General features: G+C 33.5%; 3 protein-coding genes across 3 annotated transcripts; 1 reads left to right on the top strand and 2 right to left on the bottom strand.

Moving 5' to 3' along the window:
- Positions 1-140: 140 nt before the first annotated feature.
- LOC148770747 (protein FAR1-RELATED SEQUENCE 5-like) lies at positions 141-8,227 on the bottom strand. Its single transcript, XM_088818036.1, has 2 exons — positions 6,832-8,227; positions 141-740 (listed from the first exon to the last, which is right to left on the bottom strand). Exons 1-2 carry the CDS (start codon positions 8,146-8,148, stop codon positions 447-449), a joined length of 1,611 nt encoding a protein of 536 aa, XP_088674162.1. The 5' UTR covers positions 8,149-8,227; the 3' UTR covers positions 141-446.
- A 2,395-nt stretch (positions 8,228-10,622) lies between these two features.
- On the bottom strand, positions 10,623-11,825 carry LOC105956931 (F-box/kelch-repeat protein At3g06240). The gene has a single exon (XM_088818035.1). It carries the CDS (start codon positions 11,823-11,825, stop codon positions 10,623-10,625), a length of 1,203 nt encoding a protein of 400 aa, XP_088674161.1.
- A 5,154-nt stretch (positions 11,826-16,979) lies between these two features.
- Positions 16,980-19,878, top strand: LOC105956888 (hypothetical protein). The gene is made up of 3 exons (XM_012980797.2): positions 16,980-17,153; positions 18,131-18,574; positions 19,376-19,878. Exons 2-3 carry the CDS (start codon positions 18,173-18,175, stop codon positions 19,721-19,723), a joined length of 750 nt encoding a protein of 249 aa, XP_012836251.2. The 5' UTR covers positions 16,980-17,153; positions 18,131-18,172; the 3' UTR covers positions 19,724-19,878.
- The last annotated feature ends 1,638 nt before the right edge of the window (positions 19,879-21,516 follow it).

Below are 21,516 nucleotides of genomic sequence, written 5' to 3'. Positions count from 1 at the left end.
ACATGCATTGTCGGATATGGTGTAGGATGCAACCAATCAGATCGAGGTTCACAAGCTTGAGAACTAGTTGAAATATCTTCGAAAGGATGAGCAGTGTATCGTAAATGTCGAACATTAGCGGCTCTTTCAAAGGTCTGAGCTTTCTTTTTTGTGCATTTTGCTGCTCTTTCTAAGATATGACAAAAATAATTAATACAACAAAATAGAAATTCAACGTAAAATATTTGATAAACTTACTTGAAGACTCAATTTTCGTTTTTCCTCTTTTGCTTTTCAAATCCCAATGGCTTGGGAGACGAAGATTATTCACTCCTCTTGACTTCACATAAAGAGGATTCCTCACAAGCTCATCGTTTATAACGCTTTGTTCTTCCATAGCATCTGAACTTTTAACTTGAGAACCGTCTATCACTATATCTGCATGAGTATTGCTCAAATCCAATTTATCAAGTAATGAATTCAGATTCGAAAGGACACCCTCGCCCACTTCTCACTAAATCTCTAGCTTCTGGATGAAATTTGCTCCGCATCGTAAGATCATAACAAAATCTCATTGCATGATTTACATACACTGTATCAGATTCTTGGTTACTTGCAAATAGGTTCTCATCGTTGAAGTGCACTACATCTCTTACACCTTTTGTCCATCTCACTTTTATGTACCTTGTGGGTAATTTATGCACATTCATTTCTTTAAAAACCAGCAATGCATGCTTGCACAATATACCAACAGATTCACATAGTTGATGTTAGAATCTAATTGGATTCTAATAAACAAGGGATGAGTAAAGACTTGTGCAACAAGTCCTATGTACCGTGACACAAAAGGGAAGTCTCCTTGTTTACTTAAATTCTTTAATTTGTCATTAATTGTTTCTTTTATATAGAAAACTATTTTATTAATCAAAAAGAGTTTTTGTACACCAAGACTATCCAATAGTCCTTGTGCGTATAATTTTTCAAGAAGGAAAAGATTTCCTTGATTATCTTTTATATTTTATTGTCATTAATTGGTTGTTTGTTTACATGGGAATTCCCATTAAATTAGGATGATAATATTTTAATAAGGCATGGACTTTTATTCCATATCTTTTAACAAGATAATTCCTTCTACGTCTCTAACCTTGTAAAACCTAATACAGGAGTGTTCCTAAGCTATAAAAGAAGAAGCAGGAACATAATACGGTGTGTGCGTTTTTTTGGAGAGAAGTCGATCTCTCTCTTCTTGGTTGCTGTTGCACGCCTTTTGTTGGAGAAGAAAAATTATATTTTTCTGCTCTTATTTTTGCTGCACCTGGAGCGTCTTTTTCATCGAGAGAAGATTTCAGAGAAATATTTTTTCCTCTCGTTTCTTATTGCTCCATCGTGATACGTGATTTTCATCGAAAATATATCGGCTTCAAGGCTTTGTGGTGAAGACACCAAGATTCAACGAGTATCACAAGTTTGCTTCTTCTATACAAAAAGAAGATCGGTTCTTCGGGAGAGGGGCTTAAACAGATCTCGGGAGGAGATCGATCCGCCGACTGAGGGATTCAGCGTTGAAGGGAGTTCAACCGTGCGGAGCAAGGGACGTGCTGCAAATTGAAGATTTATAATTCAGCGTAGTATACAAGAACGGCGTCAACAAAGAGGGAGTCTTTGTATTTTGATTAAGTCCTATTATTGTATTCGTAAAACTAAAAATTAGTAAATTTTATTTGCAGGTCCCCGTGGATGTAGGGTACAGTTGTATCCGAACCACTTTAAAATTTGTGTCTTTTTATTACTGTTCCATTAACTGTTGCAACTCTTCGTAAAACAGTAGAACAGTAGCTAAAACTGAATCTGGGATTTATCGGACACAAATTTATAATTAATTTGCACGAAATAATTCTAACAATTGGCATCAAGAGCCTGTCACTAGATACACTTAGTGAGATTTTGGGATTTAATTCTTTTTTATTTTTTTTGTGCAGATATGAATAATCATCGTGAAGGCGCATTCCTACCACCTGTCTTGGGTGAATTGAACTACTCTGATTGGAAAATAAGGATGAAGATGTTCATCAAATCTATTGATGAATGGGCCTGGCGCGCGATTCTAATTGGTTGGACACCTCCTACCTCGATGAATGAGTCACACGAGATCATTCAAACGCCAAAAGAGAAGTGGAGTGATGAAGAAGTACGAATAGCAGATTATAATTCCAAGGCAACCAATGCTATCTTGAGTTGTATCGATGAAGACCAATTCAAATTGATATCAATGTGCAAATCAGCAAAGGAGGCATGGGATGTTCTACAAGAGGCCTACGAAGGAACTACTCTGATAAGCGAGTGCAAAGAGACTGTCGCTGAAACTGTTACAACAGTTGGACAAACAGTTCATACAGAACTTAGGTATGATAAGCTGCATTCAATACCTGATAAAAGATTAACTCCGTTAAATGTTGCAGGTGATGATGGGGATTCAGAAAACAGCAGCGATGATGACGTGTCATCCTTGGAAGAATTAAAGGAGTGCTATGAAAGGATGTACGAAAAATTTCTTCAGGTATGCGAGTCGAATAAATTCTTAGAAAAAGAGAAGCTTGTCCTAATTGAGGAAAACAAAGTGTTGAAGGTAAGAATTTCTACTCTTGAACAAAATGCTATTTCTGCTAGTAGAGAAACAGATAGTTTGAAGGCTAAATTTGCTCAAACCCAAGATGCTATTTCTAAGTTTAATACTGGTAGAGTAAATTTGAATGAAATTTTGAAAACAAATCAGCCAAACTATGGTCATCTAGGTGTAAGGGGTAATAAACTATCTGATGATTCTTTGAAACAGAAAGAAGATCCAATAGGAAAAATCAATTTTGTTAAACAATGCACTGTTTCACAGACTGTTGCGACAGTTGCGCCAAAACAGTCATTTCAAAGAAAACGCTTTGTGCCTATTTGTCATTTTTGTCATGTTGCTGGTCATATTCGACCCAGGTGTTTTAAGTACTTGAAAATGGTTAAAAGAATGATGGCCCGCTCACCACTTTCCGCTAAAATTGATCACACTTTTGTGTCGTCTCAAAAACCCAAGATAAAGGTTGATTTAGTGAATAAAACTCAACAAAAAATCTGGGTAAAGAAATCTGATCTTAATTGTTTATCTGCCATTACTTCTTTAAAATCGTGTGATGATAGTACTAACTGTTCCAACAGTTCTGTTGACAAAATTAGATTGGGGCATAAGAAACTTGATCTTCTGAATTTTGATAATTTGAGTGCGAAAAATAATTCGATGAATCCAATTCAGCATGCGAGAACTAAGCTTACTGATATTTGTCATTGTTGCATAAGGGGCTTGGTTGAAAAGGGGGTTGTCTCAATTGATTATGCTGCAACGGAGAATGAATTAACTGATGTTTTTGCAAAAACCCTTGATGCACAGAGATTTGATTCCTTGCGAAAATCGCTGGGAATTTATGTTGCTTAATCTGATGCAGTTGCATGAACTGTTGCAACAGTCTGTGTGTCCAGACTTGCAACTTTTAGGGGTAGGACACTTCATATGTTTTTGCATCTCATATAGGACCTGCATTAAGCATACTGCATATGATTGAGACAAATGTGAATTTGATACTTCGTGTATTTCTAAAATTTGTGGGGGTAGAACTTCACCAATTCCCGAAATGATTACTTAAAAGGCTCCAACTTATTTATTTCTCTGAATAGTCTTGTCATGGTTGGATGTTTTTATAGGGAAAAGCTGCCTCTTTTAATGAGTGAAAGCTACTCTTGAACTACTGTTACTAATATATATATCTACAACCATTTGGTCAGTGAATAGTTCGAAGCCTTTTTGAGTCGAGTCAGTAAATCACATGGCCGAAAGCTCGCTACACGGCTCAATTAGAAAGCCCAGGGGACTACACATTGCACGGCCAATATAAATTATACATATGGTCAGTGAATAGTTCGAAGCCTAGTTGAGTCGAGCCAGTAAACCACTTGATCGAACACTCACTACAAGGCTCAATTAGAAAGCCCAGGGGACTACACATTGCACGACCACCATAATCTCGTTCCTTTTAATTGCTCTATTTTTCATGGGAAAAAGCTACCATTAGACGTGTGTGTACGCTACCTAATAAGAGCATCTTTGTGTTTGACTTGGGATTATTAAGTTTATTGGTTGCACTGGCAGTCGGATTTTTGGGGATTGCGCTTATCGTGAATGTGAAGATAAATCCCATATGTTTTGTTTGTCCATGCAGTATCCTATTCACATATGTCTCTTCACTCATGTTTATTTCTCATGTTTACTTCTTGTCTTGCATTAGGCATTATTTAAAAAAAAAAAAAAAAAAAAAAAAAAAAAGAGAAAGAGAGACGGGATTTTTGTTTATGTGCCGGTTAAATTTAATTTTTTGTTGCAGCCGGATCTATTGAGTTTACTCCTCTCATCTCCACGTTTCGTATGAAGTTTGGCAAAGTCTGTAGTCTTTGTTATTTAATGTTGGATTTGATATCACTATCCTTTTGATTTCGCATTGCAATTATCGTGTGTTATTGAGTGTGTGAGTTTGTGATTTTGTGTTCCCGTCATGTATGGTGATTCTTCTTACTTACTTTCAAAATTCTCTCTACGTTTGATCTTTTTGTTAAGTGTTTGAACAGCTTGCTCGAATCATCAAGATCATTAGTCCATGTTGAGTTATCTATGCATGGTGATTGCCCAGAAAGGGGGAGAAAAGAACAGTAACGATGGCATGAACACAGGGAGAGTTTCGACAACTGTTGCGACAATGCATCAGACAGTTGCTGGAACAGTGCAGGAATGCAGGGGGAGTTCCGACAACTGTTGCTACAGTGCATCAGACAGTTGCTGGGCAGAAATATAGGACAAATAATAAGCACTGTGCAGAGAAGTTGTTTCTGCTACTGCATATCCTTTTATCTCGTGCTTATCTGAACGAATTATCTGCCTTTATTTTGGAACTATGGTTTATTTATGGTTTACACTATCTGCTGAACTGTTTGATAAACTGTTCCAACAGTTTATATGTGCAGATGTTATTCTGAATTTGCTAACCCTTGTTCATGCATGTATCATATATTTAGGGGGAGTAAATATTCTGACCAATCAATGCCAAAGGGGGAGAGTGTTAGAATCTCGGTGGGATTCTAAGTCCACAACACCAAGTGGAATTCTATGGAGATGTTTATTGTCATTAATTGGTTTAGGTCTTCACAAGAATATAAAAGAAGGAGTTATAATGCCGACGTTATTTGCTGAGTCTTTTATTACGTGGGTGATTTACCACGTCGCCCTCCAAGTCTACAAAGCCAAGTAAGCAAAGGGGAAGAATGAAGTCATTTACAAGGGGAGCTGCCTAAGGATCATTCACAGTGGAAGATACACATGCTGGGGGAGCTGACTCCGTTATGAACCATCTGCCGAAGCCAGTACTGTGGGAACAGTTGCTGAAACTGTGGCACTTGCTATTGCAGTAGTTCATACCACTCTTGTGGCTGAAAGAGATTATGATGATGAGCTGTTCCTTTGATGCAGAGGATGATCTTTAGTTTTATTGTTTCCTTATATCCTCTATTGTTTCATTTTCAGGCAATTTACTCAAAGGGAGAAAATGTTAGAATCAATCAATGACAAAGGGGGAGATTGTTAGAATCTAATTGGATTCTAATAAACAAGGGATGAGTAAAGACTTGTGCAACAAGTCCTATGTACCGTGACACAAAAGGGAAGTCTCCTTGTTTACTTAAATTCTTTAATTTGTCATTAATTGTTTCTTTTATATAGAAAACTATTTTATTAATCAAAAAGAGTTTTTGTACACCAAGACTATCCAATAGTCCTTGTGCGTATAATTTTTCAAGAAGGAAAAGATTTCCTTGATTATCTTTTATATTTTATTGTCATTAATTGGTTGTTTGTTTACATGGGAATTCCCATTAAATTAGGATGATAATATTTTAATAAGGCATGGACTTTTATTCCATATCTTTTAACAAGATAATTCCTTCTACGTCTCTAACCTTGTAAAACCTAATACAGGAGTGTTCCTAAACTATAAAAGAAGAAGCAGGAACATAATACGGTGTGTGCGTTTTTTTGGAGAGAAGTCGATCTCTCTCTTCTTGGTTGCTGTTGCACGCCTTTTGTTGGAGAAGAAAAATTATATTTTTCTGCTCTTATTTTTGCTGCACCTGGAGCGTCTTTTTCATCGAGAGAAGATTTCAGAGAAATATTTTTTCCTCTCGTTTCTTATTGCTCCATCGTGATACGTGATTTTCATCGAAAATATATCGGCTTCAAGGCTTTGTGGTGAAGACACCAAGATTCAACGAGTATCACAAGTTTGCTTCTTCTATACAAAAAGAAGATCGGTTCTTCGGGAGAGGGGCTTAAACAGATCTCGGGAGGAGATCGATCCGCCGACTGAGGGATTCAGCGTTGAAGGGAGTTCAACCGTGCGGAGCAAGGGACGTGCTGCAAATTGAAGATTTATAATTCAGCGTAGTATACAAGAACGGCGTCAACAAAGAGGGAGTCTTTGTATTTTGATTAAGTCCTATTATTGTATTCGTAAAACTAAAAATTAGTAAATTTTATTTGCAGGTCCCCGTGGATGTAGGGTACAGTTGTATCCGAACCACTTTAAAATTTGTGTCTTTTTATTACTGTTCCATTAACTGTTGCAACTCTTCGTAAAACAGTAGAACAGTAGCTAAAACTGAATCTGGGATTTATCGGACACAAATTTATAATTAATTTGCACGAAATAATTCTAACAGTTGACAACTGCAATTTACTTCATGCGAGTCCAAAGAAAACTCAACTTTACAAACTTGACCTGAACTGCCTTGTGATCTTACTTTAAACTGGATTAAAGTATCAATACGTAAAGGCTCTCCAACAAGATCGATCCCCAATGAATTTAACAGTTCTGATTGGAACATGTTATATATAGTGTGAGTATAAACCGCTGCAGCATTTCTCATTAAATAATTAGTTTTTACCACAAGTGTCGGCATTCCACGACGGCATTTAAAGTCATTTTCTCTTTCATCTTGACGCCACGTGTTCTGAACTTTTTCGAATCGAACAACACACTCAAACAAACTATGTGTACTTTTACCACCAACTTTCAAAGTAGAATTTGTGCCCTCACTTCTTGAAGTAGCTTTAAGTCCAGCACTGAATCTATGTTTACTAAATGCCGTAGACCACTTATTTCTCAACTTGTACATGTTGTTCAACCATGAATGGTCATACAGATTGTAATCAGCGATCATTTTACTCCATACATTCTCGAACTCTTCTTCAGATTCGCAAAATTCCATACACTTATAAAACATATTCTTGAACTCAGAATTATTATTTAAACTACCAAAATGCGAGGGAGCGTTTTGACATATATGCCACTGACACAATCGATGTAGCGAATTCGGAAATACAATTTCAACTGCATTCATCATTGCCTGACATTGATCCGTGAAGACACTTTCGGGTTGTTTACCACCCATAGACTCAAGAAACGTACTAAATAACCATTGAAAAGACGACTCTGTTTCATTTGACATAAAAGCCAACCCAAACATCACATTGTTCTTATGATGATTAATGCCAGTGAAAGGTGCACAAATCAAATTGTATTTATTGGTTTTATAAGTTGTATCAATTGAAATAACATCACCAAAAGCTTCATAATCAAGGCGGCACCGACCATCTCTAAAAAAAAAGTTACACATCCTATTGTTTTCATCAACCTGGAAATCCCAATAGAATAATGCATCTTCATTCGATTTATTCTTAAAATATCGAATTAGTTCAGCAGCATCACCATCATCAACTTGTTTGTGATCTTTTGCTAAACGATTAATATAATTATATGCATCTTTTTTAGCAAAACCTACATTTTCTCTCCCATGTGATTCTTGTTGCATATAAGAATACGCGTTAGCTACTGAAAATCCAGCATCCACCAGTGCTTTTAAAGTATCTCCTTTAACATATGAAATATTACGAGCCGATCTTAACATATAACTTTGGTCAGGTGCGACCATGTCATGATTATGTTCAATGTCAAAAATAACAACTTTCCACTCTTCATTCTTTTTTCTTCCAACTCTAAGCCTCGCTCTACAACCAAATCTCGTTTCCATCTTTAAGTATATTGGTTGTTTACCTTTATTATTACGTTTTTCATCCTTTGTAACTTTACAAGAACATTCAAACTCCTTCATATAAAGTTCTCTACTATTATCATGAAAATACTCTTGTTTTCCTTTTCTCACACTAAAACCTTTAATGCGCCCATATTCACAATATAATAGATATGCATTTTCAGGACTTGTTACTATTTGCCCAACTGTTAACTTATGCTCAAATTCTTCTATCAAATATTTGTTATGTACCTTTGAACCGCAATTTGCATTATCGTCGTTGGATAATGAATTTTGTTCCATACCTGTAAACAAAAAATATAATCAAATTTAATAAATAAAAATTAATATTTTTATAGTACATGTATATCCAATAACTACATAACAATGATCTGACATGTCTTTACTTATTAGTGGTGTGTTGAAATCTATGATTTTTAATGATAGGTATTCTTTCATAATGCATATGCGTGAGATATATAAACTTGCACTCATGTTTTATCACAAAGAATTTCTTGCATTTTACGTGAATAATAGAGCTAATTTGCTCCTACCAGGGAAAGTTGGAGATTCGTTGCAGAGTTTCATTTGCGGAAGCCAGAAGAAAGAAAATCAAAAGCCAAAAATCAATCGAACCACGAAGAAGAAGAAGTGCAGTAGTGGGTGAAAGAGACGATTACGGAAGTAATTGGAGAAAAAATAGGAAAGATTTGGAGAGAGGATCCTAATTACCTATTTTAAAGTGATTCTTTTAATAATTAATTTCACAATAATTAAAAATATATAATTAACTAATTAATTTACTAATTGCCACATGTCGAAATCTTAGACACCCGGTGAACTTAACCGGGTGTAGCATAGAATAGACCTGCATATAGCCGCAGCCATTGTTTTATTTATAGATATTTAAGAGTCCTTTTGTGAATGGATATGTTGTTTTAAAAAGAGTTATTTCATAAGTAGACGTGTTGTTTGGAAAGAAACCCATTCATTCCAAACATGCACCTATTTGAAATACCCTAATTGTTTTATTCAATTAAAAATTCCAACACATTGTACAACTAAGAGTGGTCCAAAAACAAAATATTTTTTTAAGATAAATTCAATTGTGATAAATATGCAACTTCACCATAATACCTATTCCTAATTTTTTTTTAACCTAGCCCTTTCTCTCATTCCTTTTCTATCTCTCTCTTCTTTTTCTCTACGCCTAATTTCTCTCTTCCATGGTTCCTTTTCTTTCTTTCTCTCATTTATCTTCTCTTCTCCTTCTCTCTTTTTCTCTCCTTCGAGATGTGTTCTCCTATCTTTCATCTATTCTCCTCCACTCAACACGCCGTCGCCGTCTATTGCAATTTTCTCAAAGAAAAATCCCAAATTCAACAGTTGACCGTTACTTCTTGACGGTCAAACAGACGGAGGGACTAAATGTGTTAAAATGTGACAACATTAGTGTGTATTTTGTTGACGGCGGTAAATGGGGGACCAAAAGTGAAAAACGTGCAAACTTGGGGGACCAAAACTGTAATTATCCCCCTTTGTCATCTATAATAATTATTTAATTAATAAAAAATCATGGTATATTTTGATATAGTAAGACCAAGATTATTGGACATGAAAGAAGACTCGGATGATCTTAATTCTTTCTGACTCTCTGAAACTCTGATGAAAACGGAAAAGGTTGTATTATTCACACATGCATGCATATATATATATATATATATATATATATATATATATATATATATATATATATATATAAGAAAAATCGAGAAACTAGTGCAATTAGATCACTAAAAACAACAGAAAAAATTGAAGTGAGTGGAGCAATATGTCTTGTTTTGATCACATACAACAACAGTCTGGCCAGGCCCAGGCGATTTTATCACGTTTTCCTTTGTCGCTTCGATCAACGTTTTCCGTATTAGTGGTTCGGAGCTCTTCGATCAACGCACCAGTGCCGCCACACCTACCTACGCGCCGGCTATCATAGCTCCTGATGTTACGGGGTATTTACCCCATAATTTAGGGGTTCAAACTGAACCTTCCCATATATATAAATAGATATTGTAAATGGGGGTCAATATGCTTAACATGTCTTGGGCATCCTATCAGTTATAATTTAATAATTATTGACACTATATAAATGTGGGCGCTTGACACAATGATGACGTGGCGAGCGGGAGCAAAACTGGAAAAAATAGTGACTAGAAATTGGTGCGGACTTTTCTCAAATGGAATAAAATATTTTGGCCCTCTCACCATTAAAAATAAGACTTTGAGACAAGCAAAAGTAAACTCGTTCTTTTGAGAACTACGATAAAACATCGATAAATTAATATTCGATAAATTAATAACTTCTTCTGGCCCCAACTCAGTTAAAATCAATAGTTCGATAATCTAATATTTCACTAAATTAATAGAATTTTGGTAATCCCAACCGTCAGACGTTTAACTGTATATAATATATACATCTAAAGTAGAATCCCCTTATACTCGAGAACTTTGATGAGATCGCTGCAGTTGAGGTGGTAATCGTTTACCTCCATGTCGTAAATTCTTCTTACTTGTTGAGTCGAATAATCGTAGAAAACGAGCTTAGTTTCCCCCCTCACAACAATTACACGGCTTCTCCACAAAGCCCCGACGGGCTTCGTCACACCTAAAAAGGGTCCGACACGCGTCAACCGAGTCCAGTGCTTTAAACCCTTCAACTCCCATCTTTCGAACAAGTAATTTTCTCCCGTAACCCGTTCTCGTGGGTACGCGAATAGAACGAGCGAGCTACTGCCCTTGGCAAAAATCTTCACCTTATGTTTAAATTGATCGTACTCGATCGGGATCGGGGTCCTCACAAAGACCTCTTTCTGCATGTCGAAAGATAGTACGACACTTTGATTGTTATCGATCCAATGAGCAAACGAACCATCCTCGTACGACCCGATTGCGCGGGAGATAAAAGTGTCCGACGTAGCAGCATCGTCGTCGGGTACATGTCTCCATGTCTTGTTGCTCGGGGAGTAGATATCCACGCGGATTCCTTTCTTGATCGCATCCTTGAACCGAAAAATATAAGACAAAATTTGTACTAGTTTTATTTCTTTGGTGACGGAATCTAGACCGAATCCCATGCTTCGTATGACGGATGTTCTGAAACTGAGTTCGTTGTCGGTAACGGTGCAGATCGGGAGAGTCTCGGTTGTACGGAGATTAGGGTTGCAGAGGGTGATTCCCCCCATCCTGGGGATCCCGATAATCCGGTAGATGCAGATGAAACCGTTAAACGGGCCGATGATTTTCTCTTTGATCCTCCTCGTCTTCTCCAACGTAGTTGGTAATTCGATAAATTTTTCGTCCGCACGCCCGCCGCCGCCGTCACCAACGGCTACGGTTGTCAATTCCGACGGCGACGATGTGCCGAACGTGGTAAACGATAGTTTCCACTTTCGGGTGGTTTGGTCGAAGGCGAGTAGAACGAAGTTGTTGCTATTGCCGTAGTTGTTGAGGTGCGAATCGGCGAAACTCGGGGAAGAGATTAAAGTGTTCCATGATTTGGATACGGCCTTGAATCGGAACAGAGAATGCACGGGGAGTCGTGATAGTATTTCTTCAACAATTTCTTCCGAAAAGTACACCGTCGATTCATTACCTAGTTTTATCTGTTTATTATTTCCCATCGATTCTCTTTTTTATCAGTTGATAGAGAGAGAAACAGAGAGAGAGAGAGTAGGGATCACACAAATAATTCTATGCCCCTCTCTCTCTCTATATATATAATATATATATATATAATATATATAGATAGGACTTGTTGTTCTTGTTGAACTCTTCCCAAAAGTTTTCTAGAGAGATACTTGTTTCCTTATGCGAGTGGAGGTATAATTCTTTTGCATGAAAAGACCTAAATATTCTTTACATAAATTTCCAAAATTATAGATTCACCTCAAATAAAGTTTCCAAGTTTACAATTCATTCCCCGATACTTTCAATTAAGTCCTCTCTCCAATAATATTATTTTTAATAATTAAATTTAGGAAAAATGACAAAAAGGCCCATGACAAAGGCATTTAATTCAAAAAGGGATATCCAACTTTTTTGTCTTGTAAATATTGCCGGCTCATTCAAACTTATTTGCTAATAAGGAAAATTCTTTTATATATACCAAAATTAACCCCAATTCATTAACACCCAATTCAACTCCAATTTCATGATTTACACCCCAATTTAGCCCAATTTCACCAATTAACCAATTTTTAACCATAATTTCAAATTTGACCCCAATTTTGACCCGCCACTACCGGAGATCGCCGGTCAGCATTAGAATTATGGTTATAATTAATATTCTTTGAATTAGTATTAGTATTAAAACTAGGATTAGGATTCAGATTAATATAGTATTAGAATTAATATTAGGATTATGATAAGGATTATGATTAATATTAGTATTAGAATTACAATTAAGATTATGATTATGATGAGTACTACAATCAGTGACATGTATTAGTATTAGAATTATAATTAGTATTAGGATTAGGATTATGATTAGAATCAAGATTAGAATTATAATTAGAATTAACATTAGTGTTAGCATTCGCATTATCATTAATATTATTAGTATTAAAATTATTAGGGTTAGGATTAGACTTATGATTAGTGTTAGGAATATGATTAGGATTAGAATCATGATTGGTGTTATGAATAGGACAAGGATTTGGATAATATTAGGATTACAATTATAATTAGCATTAGCATATAGAGATTAGCATTAACATAAAAATTATTATTAACATTAGTACATGTAAATTAGCATTAAAATTAACAATATTAACATATTAGTATTAGTATTAGAATTAATATTTGTATTAGTATTAGTATTAATATTAGTATTAGTATTAGTATTAGCATTAGCATTAGTATTAGCATTACTATTAGTATTAGTATTAGTATTAGTATTAGTATTAGTATTAGTATTAGTATTAGTATTAGTATTAGTATTAGTATTAGTATTAGTATTAGTATTGGTATTAGTATCAGTATTATTATTAGTGTTAGTATTAGTATTAGTATCTTATATATAAAAGAAAGAAACGCTGGGCAACCCTAGAAAAACCCTAATGGCATATTTGTAATTAATTAAATCTTCTAATGATTAAAATCTCTTTTTCGTTCTTTTTTAACTTTCGCTCCTAATTATCCTGCATATTATTTGTAATTTTGTTTTTTAATTTCCATCGCTCCTAATTTTCAGCCCTAAAATGTGTGATGCACAACTAATTAAATCTTCTAATTATTAAAATCTCTTTTTCGTTTTTTTGTAACTTCCGCTCCTAATTTTCAGCCATAAAATCTCTAATGCACAACTAATTAAATCTTCTAAATATTAAAATCTTTTTTTTTGTTTTTTTGTAATTTTTTTATTTTATCTCCAGCATATTTTTTGTATTATCTTATATATAAAAGAAAGAAACACTGGGCAACCCTAGAAAAACCCTAATGGCATATTTGTAATTAATTAAATCTTCTAATTATTAAAATCTCTTTTTCGTTCTTTTTTAACTTTCGCTCCTAATTATCCTGCATATTATTTGTAATTTTGTTTTTTAATTTCATCGCTCCTAATTTTCAGCCCAAAAATCTCTGATGCACAACTAATTAAATCCTCAACCCATTCATATTTAGCTATTTTGCATGAAACCAGAAGATACGGTTAGGATTCTCCCTTTCACCTTTTTTTCACTCCCTCTGTACATTTTATTTGCATCTGTATTTTTCTCATGTGTTTGTATTGCACCCTTTCATGTGTTTGTATCAATTCGTGGACTTTGGTACTCAAGTCAGGTTCGGAGACGTCCTCCGGAAGGTCGATATCGAAAGACTTAATACCCAATTCAGCACAGGCTTTCCTTTTCATAATGCTTCAATCGGTGGATTCACAAATAATAAATGAAACAGGGTAAGAAGCTTCGTAAAATTAAGAATTTTAAGCTGCAGCCGGTCGGATGTGAAGATAGATAAAGATTGTGGGTGTTGCTGCAATTAGTATCGGTACGAATATCAATATTAGTATTAGTATCACTATTAGTATTAGTATTAGTATTAGTATTAATATTGGTATTAGCATTAGTATTAATATTAGGATTAGTATCAGTATTAACATTAGTATTGATATTAGTATTAGTATTAGTATTAGTATCAGTATTGGTATTAGTATTTGCAGGATTACGAATAGTAATAGTATTAGCATTTGTAGGATTACGATTAGTATTAGTATTAGTATTAGTATTAGTATTAGTATTAGTATTAGTATTAGTATTAGTATTAGTATTAGTATTAGTATTAGTATTAGTATTAGTATTAGTATTAATATTAGTATTAGTATTAGTATTAGTATTGCTATTGGTATTAGTATTAGTATTAGTATTAGTATTAGTATTAGTATTAGTATTAGTATTAGTATTAGTATTAGTATTAGTATTAGTATTAGTATTAGTATTAGTATTAGTATTAGTATTAGTATTAGTATTAGTATTAGTATTAGTATTAGTATCAGTATTAGTATCAGTATTAGTATTAGTATTAGTATCGATATTAATATCAGTATTTGTATTAGTATTAGTATTAGTATTAGTATTAGTATTAGTATTAGTATTAGTATCAGTATTAGTATTAGTATTAGTATTAGTATCAGTATTAGTATTAGTATTAGTATTAGTATTAGTATTAGTATTAGTATTAGTATTGTATTAGTATCAATATTAGTATCGATATTAGTATCAATATTGGTATCAATATATTGGTATCGATAATGGTGTATACATCTTATCTCTTTTTTAATATTTATAAGTTGTATTGTTGTTTGAGTAATGTACATCACTAATTGAACGTCGTTAGTGATAAACTTGCAGGTTATTTGATTATCTAATGTGTTACTTCTCTGCTACCGTATTTGTTGTTAAGTTAGTTACTTTGCAGGAATTCACATGGTGTAGTAATTTGCATTCCACGAAATAAAGTTATGCTATATGTTTTAAAGGATTTCACTTAATCTTCATATCGGGTTTTGCGCGTTTCGCATTTTTTTCTTTGTATATTTAATTGAATTTCATATGTTACAACTCTAAATTAAGCAATTGTTTATTTTTTTATTTCCTTCCATTTTGTTTTACTTGAATTCTTGACGTTATAAAAAGATGATCGTTTCCATATTATTATTTATTCTCATTTTAAAACTGACCCCGTGCAACGCACGGGTGAAATACTAGTTATAAAATATTAATGTCTAGATAAAAACTTTTTGTAAACCAAATGTTAGAATAAAAACAAAACATTAAATTTCAAATCTATTGTTAAATTAAATTTATAAATTAGAAAAAAGAATAAACAACTGATTTTTTTTTTTTTTTGAAAAAACTAGAAGAATAAATTATTTTAAACAATAAAAAAATTTGCATATATATATATATATATATATATATATATATATATATATATATATATATATATATATATATATATATATATATATATTAAAAAAATGACAATTTGAACCCCTATGAAATTGAGCCCTGGGCGTCGCCCTGCCGCTCCACTCCAGAGATGGCCGTCAGCTAACATTACAGTTTTAAGAAATAATTTTCATTATTACCCTGTTTGTCCCAAATTATTTGTCTTTGTAGAGAGTTTTTCTTATCCCGATTTATCTATTATTTTAAATTTTCAATGAATCATTAATTTATTATTTTTAATTTTACCATTAATCATTGTTAATTAATTGTAAAATAATCAATATCTTGTCTTCTTACTATAATCTATAAATATTTATTGATTTTTTCAATATATGTACGGCAACTCAAAATATTATTTAAATCGGGACGAAAGAATTACGTGGGAATGTTTTGCTTAGTGGTTAAGGCCAAAATTCCGACCTCCAAACGGAATCTTGGAATATTCTAACAAATTAATTAACTATGTACTTTCTTAATAAATTCAATGAAACTAATCATAAACATATAGTTTTTAATATTTTTAGATTATACTACCAAAACCTCTAGTCGGCTAATTCCCAATCAAAATGTGGTCAACATAAATTATTTTTGTTATTTAAATATTGTAAGTTTATTTTGCTTAATAATATGGACTTCCAATTCCAACTGTCTATGTTCACGCAATTCCTTCGGTCACTCTTTTACATCATCATCAAATTACATATTAATGATTTGTTGACAAAAAATTGAATTTGTTTACATATTATTTTATTTTATTTGGTAATGAAAGAACATGCAGTCAACTTTATAGGTGCATTGAGTGAACATACACTCTCGTATAATAACTTGCACACCATACGAAAGACATAAATTATACTAGGCTAACCATGTGTCACAAAATTGACCTACCATAAATATATATTAAGCAAAAAAAAAATACATAAATGATAGCAAAAAATATAGAAAATCACCATTAATTGTTTATTTTAATAACTAATTAGGAGTCATAAATGGCAAAATTGAAAAAATTGCGATTAATGCTTGTTGAAAATATAAGTGACAAATAACTTGGGATGCGAAACACAATATATATATATATATATATATATATATATATATATATATATATATATATATTATGGGACAGAGAAAATACTACCGAACAAGACCTAAATAAATTAACAAATTGGTGGGGATAAGGGTTGATTTGGTCTGATATAATTAATTATTACAAAATGATGCTTCTTGGAATTTGCCAAGAAAATATATTTAAAAAAATTAATTATATACATGTTAGAAAAAGTCTCAATTTGTATCTATAAATACACCTCCGCATACGATCGAGGCAAGAAAAAACAAATTAAGTTATATATATTGCTGCGAATTCCAATTAAGTATTTATTTATTTCTAGAGAGGAAGAGAGTTATATGTCTATATAGATGTTAAAGCATAAGCATAGTCTTTTCTATTTAATTCTTTTCTCTGAAGGTGGTTGAAGGCATCTTCAACACTCTAATCAGGTAATTAATTATATATATTTGGCACTTTTAATTTTTTTTTCCTTTTTTTTTCTTTTTTAAGTATTGGCTTTACTTTATGTCATGAGCTTGTTAGTTTCCTATTCTTAATCAATATAATTTAATTTAGCATAAATTACGGTCAACTCCTTGAGGCAAGATCAAAGTACGAAAAAAAAAAAAATCTAATGTTTGGGTAATTACAACCACCCCCGCAACCAGTGGCGGATCTAGGATTTTTGCCAAGGGGGTTCGAAATTGTAGAATAAAAAAATTAAAATATCACTTTATAAAAATAGTGGACCAAAAATTTATAATTTACAAATTTTAGGTGAATTGTGGAAATATTTAAAAACCAAAAAGTTGAAAAATGTTAAGATTTCAAAAAATTTCCATTATCGTGAAGGGTGGGTTTCGAACCCATAACCTATTGATATGACAACACACATCTTTACCACTTCAACCAACTGCCTTTTCTGTTATTTTATGTATAATAGTAATATTTACTGAAAATCAAGGGTGTGCAACTGCACACCCTAGACCTAGGCTACATCCGCCACTGCCCGCAACTATGAATCTTTTTACCTTTAAGAAGATACATAGTTACCGGGTGGTTATAATTATCGTAACATTAGGTGTTTTTTCGTAATTTGACCCTACCTCAGGGTTTGCCGTAATTTACCCTATAATTTAACTCGTTTTTTGTTGGTTTAACACATTTTTGCCAAATTTATCATTTTTTTGTTTTTACCTAGGTTAAATTGATATAAATTTTGAACAAAAACAATTAAACGACACCATAATATATATGACTTCTTGGAGCCGTACAAGAACAAATTATTTAAAAATGAACAAAAAAAATAGATTAATTTATTTTGAATTAACATAAATTAACCGAGTTTTTTTTTTTTTTTGACTAGTTCAACCCTATTTTTGGCCGTTTTATATATAGACTAATAAGAATTTTCTTAAATATCTAGCTCGATTCGATCGACGGCTCGGAGTGCCGAATTCAAGAAAATATGTCGACCGGTAAAGGAACTCACGACTGCTACGAGCAGTACGAACTCAAAAGCTACGAAAAGCTATTCACGTGCGACGGCTGCAAAATGAAAGGGTTCGGACAACGATACCAATGCCAACTCTGCGGGCACGAGCTCCACAAGGAGTGCAGGTACCCAAGGACAACGACCTCCCACGACTATTTCCTGGGGTCAACTTTCGAGTTTCGCGATAACCCCTTCACGAGTTTCAGTTACAAAAACAATCGCAAGGAGTACTCGAAAATCTGCGACGCTTGCGGTAAAGACATATGCGGGTTCAGCTACCACTGCGAAGCGGATAACCTAGATCTGCACCCGTGTTGCCTGAACCTGAAAAAAGACCTAACCGTCGACGAAGCGGTGTTCAGTCTTAGGGCAAAGGTTTTGTTACGATATAATATTTAGTTTATTATTAGTTTAGTTAATATTTAATTTTTTTTCAAGTTGGGTGGAATTTTCAAGTTCGACTACCTATATTGGATTCGATTGGATTAGATGAGATTGGATTAACTCCCTGCTGGCTAATTAATTATTTAGTTAGTAGCATATTCGCATTACAAGAAAAAAAATCTTTTGAGTGACAACACTTATTTTCACAAAGTTAGGCAAAAAGTGTTGTCACTATACTTGTCACTAATGGGGTGTCATTAATGCTCTATAGTGACAATAAATAAGGATTAAGTGACAATAAAAAGAGTTATTAGTGACAACAACAAAAATGTTGTCACTTAATGTATGCATTAAGTGACAACTTTTGCGTTTGTCACAATTGGGGTGCCGCTAATGCAACTTTTTCTTGTAGTCTCGGTTTCTTAGATTAGATCTTCTATTAAATTTGTTAAATTCAGTTATTAATATGAATTGTCTATAAAACCACTTAGTTTAAAATAATACGATATGATTTTAAGGATAAAATTGTTTTTTTTTTTCTTTTTTAATCACCCCTATTAAACTAATCTCTTGGGGAGGGGTGCTACTAATTTAATGCAACAGTAACATTAATTAATAACAGGCTTTGATTTTAGTAGTGGGTTTGAAAAAATGTGAATCTTGTCAACAGAACGTGTTATTAGCCCCTAATTACCACGAACACACGGCTATATATATCCTAAATATTATTCTAATTAATTAAAAAAATTAAATATTAACTAAACTAATAAGCTAAATATTATATCGTAACAGGTTTCGTCGAAGTGCATGTGGTGCAGGAAGAGAAAGATCTCTGATGGGAAACGAGATGTTCCGGGATGGTCGTACGTGTCTGCATGCAAGAAATACCACGTGCATGTTTATTGCATGGCGGAAATCGTGCATGCGGCGTGTGTCGAGAATGGGGAGATGGGTTTGGAGAAAGTCGATATGCGGAAACTGGCTAGGGTTAGCGGAAACCGAGGGAGTCGAATTAGTGGTGGCGCCGTGTTCGGGACGATTAAATCGATTCTGAAGATTATTTTGTCTGCTCTTTTGGGTGATCCGACAATGCTGATATCTAATGTGTTCGTGGAGTTAGTTTCGCGTGGCTTTCAGTGATTTCGTAATGTAATTCATGTTTGATATTTCGATTGATTCTTGTTTGAATAGTTTGTGTAATAAGGTTTTTTTCTTTTGTGTGTGTAATAAGTTTTTTCTTTCCTTTTTTCTTTTTTTATGTTTTTTGTGTAATATAAGTTTTTTTTTCTGGTAAAGATGTATGTGTTCTTTAATTAGTCAGACTTTACATAGGGAAGAGATTCTTATATTGAAAATTGTAGGGCTTAATTCAGAATTTATTAAAAATATCACAATCTTTCATTACAAAAGTCCACATTTAACGGGTTATATTGACAAAACTATTGACATAATTATTCTATTGACAAAATTACCCCTAATTGCTTTAACGCACGCAATTCAAAATTTTGATGTCCGGATTTTACCTTCAGTTTTACCCATGGACTATTGAGGTTAAAGGAATGTAATTAAGGTTTAAAATTTGGAGAAATGAGCGATAAACATCTAGTTTTGAAAATATATATGGATAGGTTCTAATGATTTTTTTTTCCTAGTCAAAAACTCAAATTCTAATCTTAATTTGACAGACCCCCTAACAAATTGAAATACCCATTTTACCCTTTTAATTTCAATTTAAACCCTAACCCCCTAATCTTTTTTCTCCCACTCCACTTCCACATTTCTCAGCCGTCATTTTTCCCTTCTCTTTTTCTTTCTCCCCTCTCTCTCTAACTATTTCTGCCCACAACCATTTCCCTTCTCTCTCTCTCTCCCTCTCTCTCTAACTATCTCTCTGCCCACAGCCCTCTGCCGCCGTTGCTCCCCTCACCTCCTTGCGCCGCCGCCGCTCCCCTCACCTCATTGCGCCTTGCGCCTTGCGCCGCCGCTCCCCCACTTCCTTGCGACGCCGCCGCTGCTCCTCCCACAGCCTTGCGCCGCCGTTCCTTTTCGCGTGCTCGACGCTAATCGCCGCCTTGAATTACCCGTAAGAATCGCATAGACTCGATGATGCCAAAAACATGATGGATGAAGGTTTGTTTGTTTTAAATTCGTTTTAAATCTCATTCTTCGTTTGATGAAATGGTTTCTACGTTATTGTTTTAGTTTCTTCTCTTTTTTTGGTTGAGGGAGTGCTCAAATCAGATCTACTATTTTTTATTAAAAAAAAAATTAGATCTACTATGTTTTTTACGATCTGTGAACAATTAATATTAAAATCTTTTTCTTTGGATTAATTTGATTTTTTATTTTGTTTGATTCTTATGTTGTTCATTTTTGTTATAAATCATATGTCTTTTATTTTTCGTATTTATTTGAAGATGATCCGAAATGCCTCAAGTGTGAGAGCTTTGTTTGCCTGTAGTAGAAACTTAATCAGTAGCGATTACTTAGATAAGTGATTAGGGTCAGGTGAATATACAGTTATATGTAGTCATATAGTGTCATATATGTAGTCATGTATAGTCATGGATACATATAACTGTATATTCACTACAGTTATACATGACCATAGAACTTGGGTCAGGTGAATATACAGTTATATGTATATACAGATATACACTACTGATTGTATGTATATACAGTTATATACAGGTGAAACGGTTTCTACGTTATTGTTTTAGTTTCTTTTCTTTATTTGGTTGAAGGAGGGCTCTAATCAGATCTACTGTTTTTTTATGAAAAAAAATGTTAGATCTACTATATTTTTTAAGATCTGTGAACAGTTAATATTAAAATATTTTTCTTTGGATTAATTTATTTTTTAGTTTGTTTGATTCTTATGTTATTCATTTTTGTTATAAATCATATGTCTTTTATTTTTTGTATTTATTTGA

This window comes from Erythranthe guttata, chromosome 5, assembly GCF_056151865.1.
Source record: "Erythranthe guttata isolate IM_541 chromosome 5, IM_541, whole genome shotgun sequence".
Taxonomy (NCBI): Eukaryota; Viridiplantae; Streptophyta; class Magnoliopsida; order Lamiales; family Phrymaceae; genus Erythranthe; species Erythranthe guttata.
This window is presented reverse-complemented; position numbering and strand designations above follow the sequence as displayed.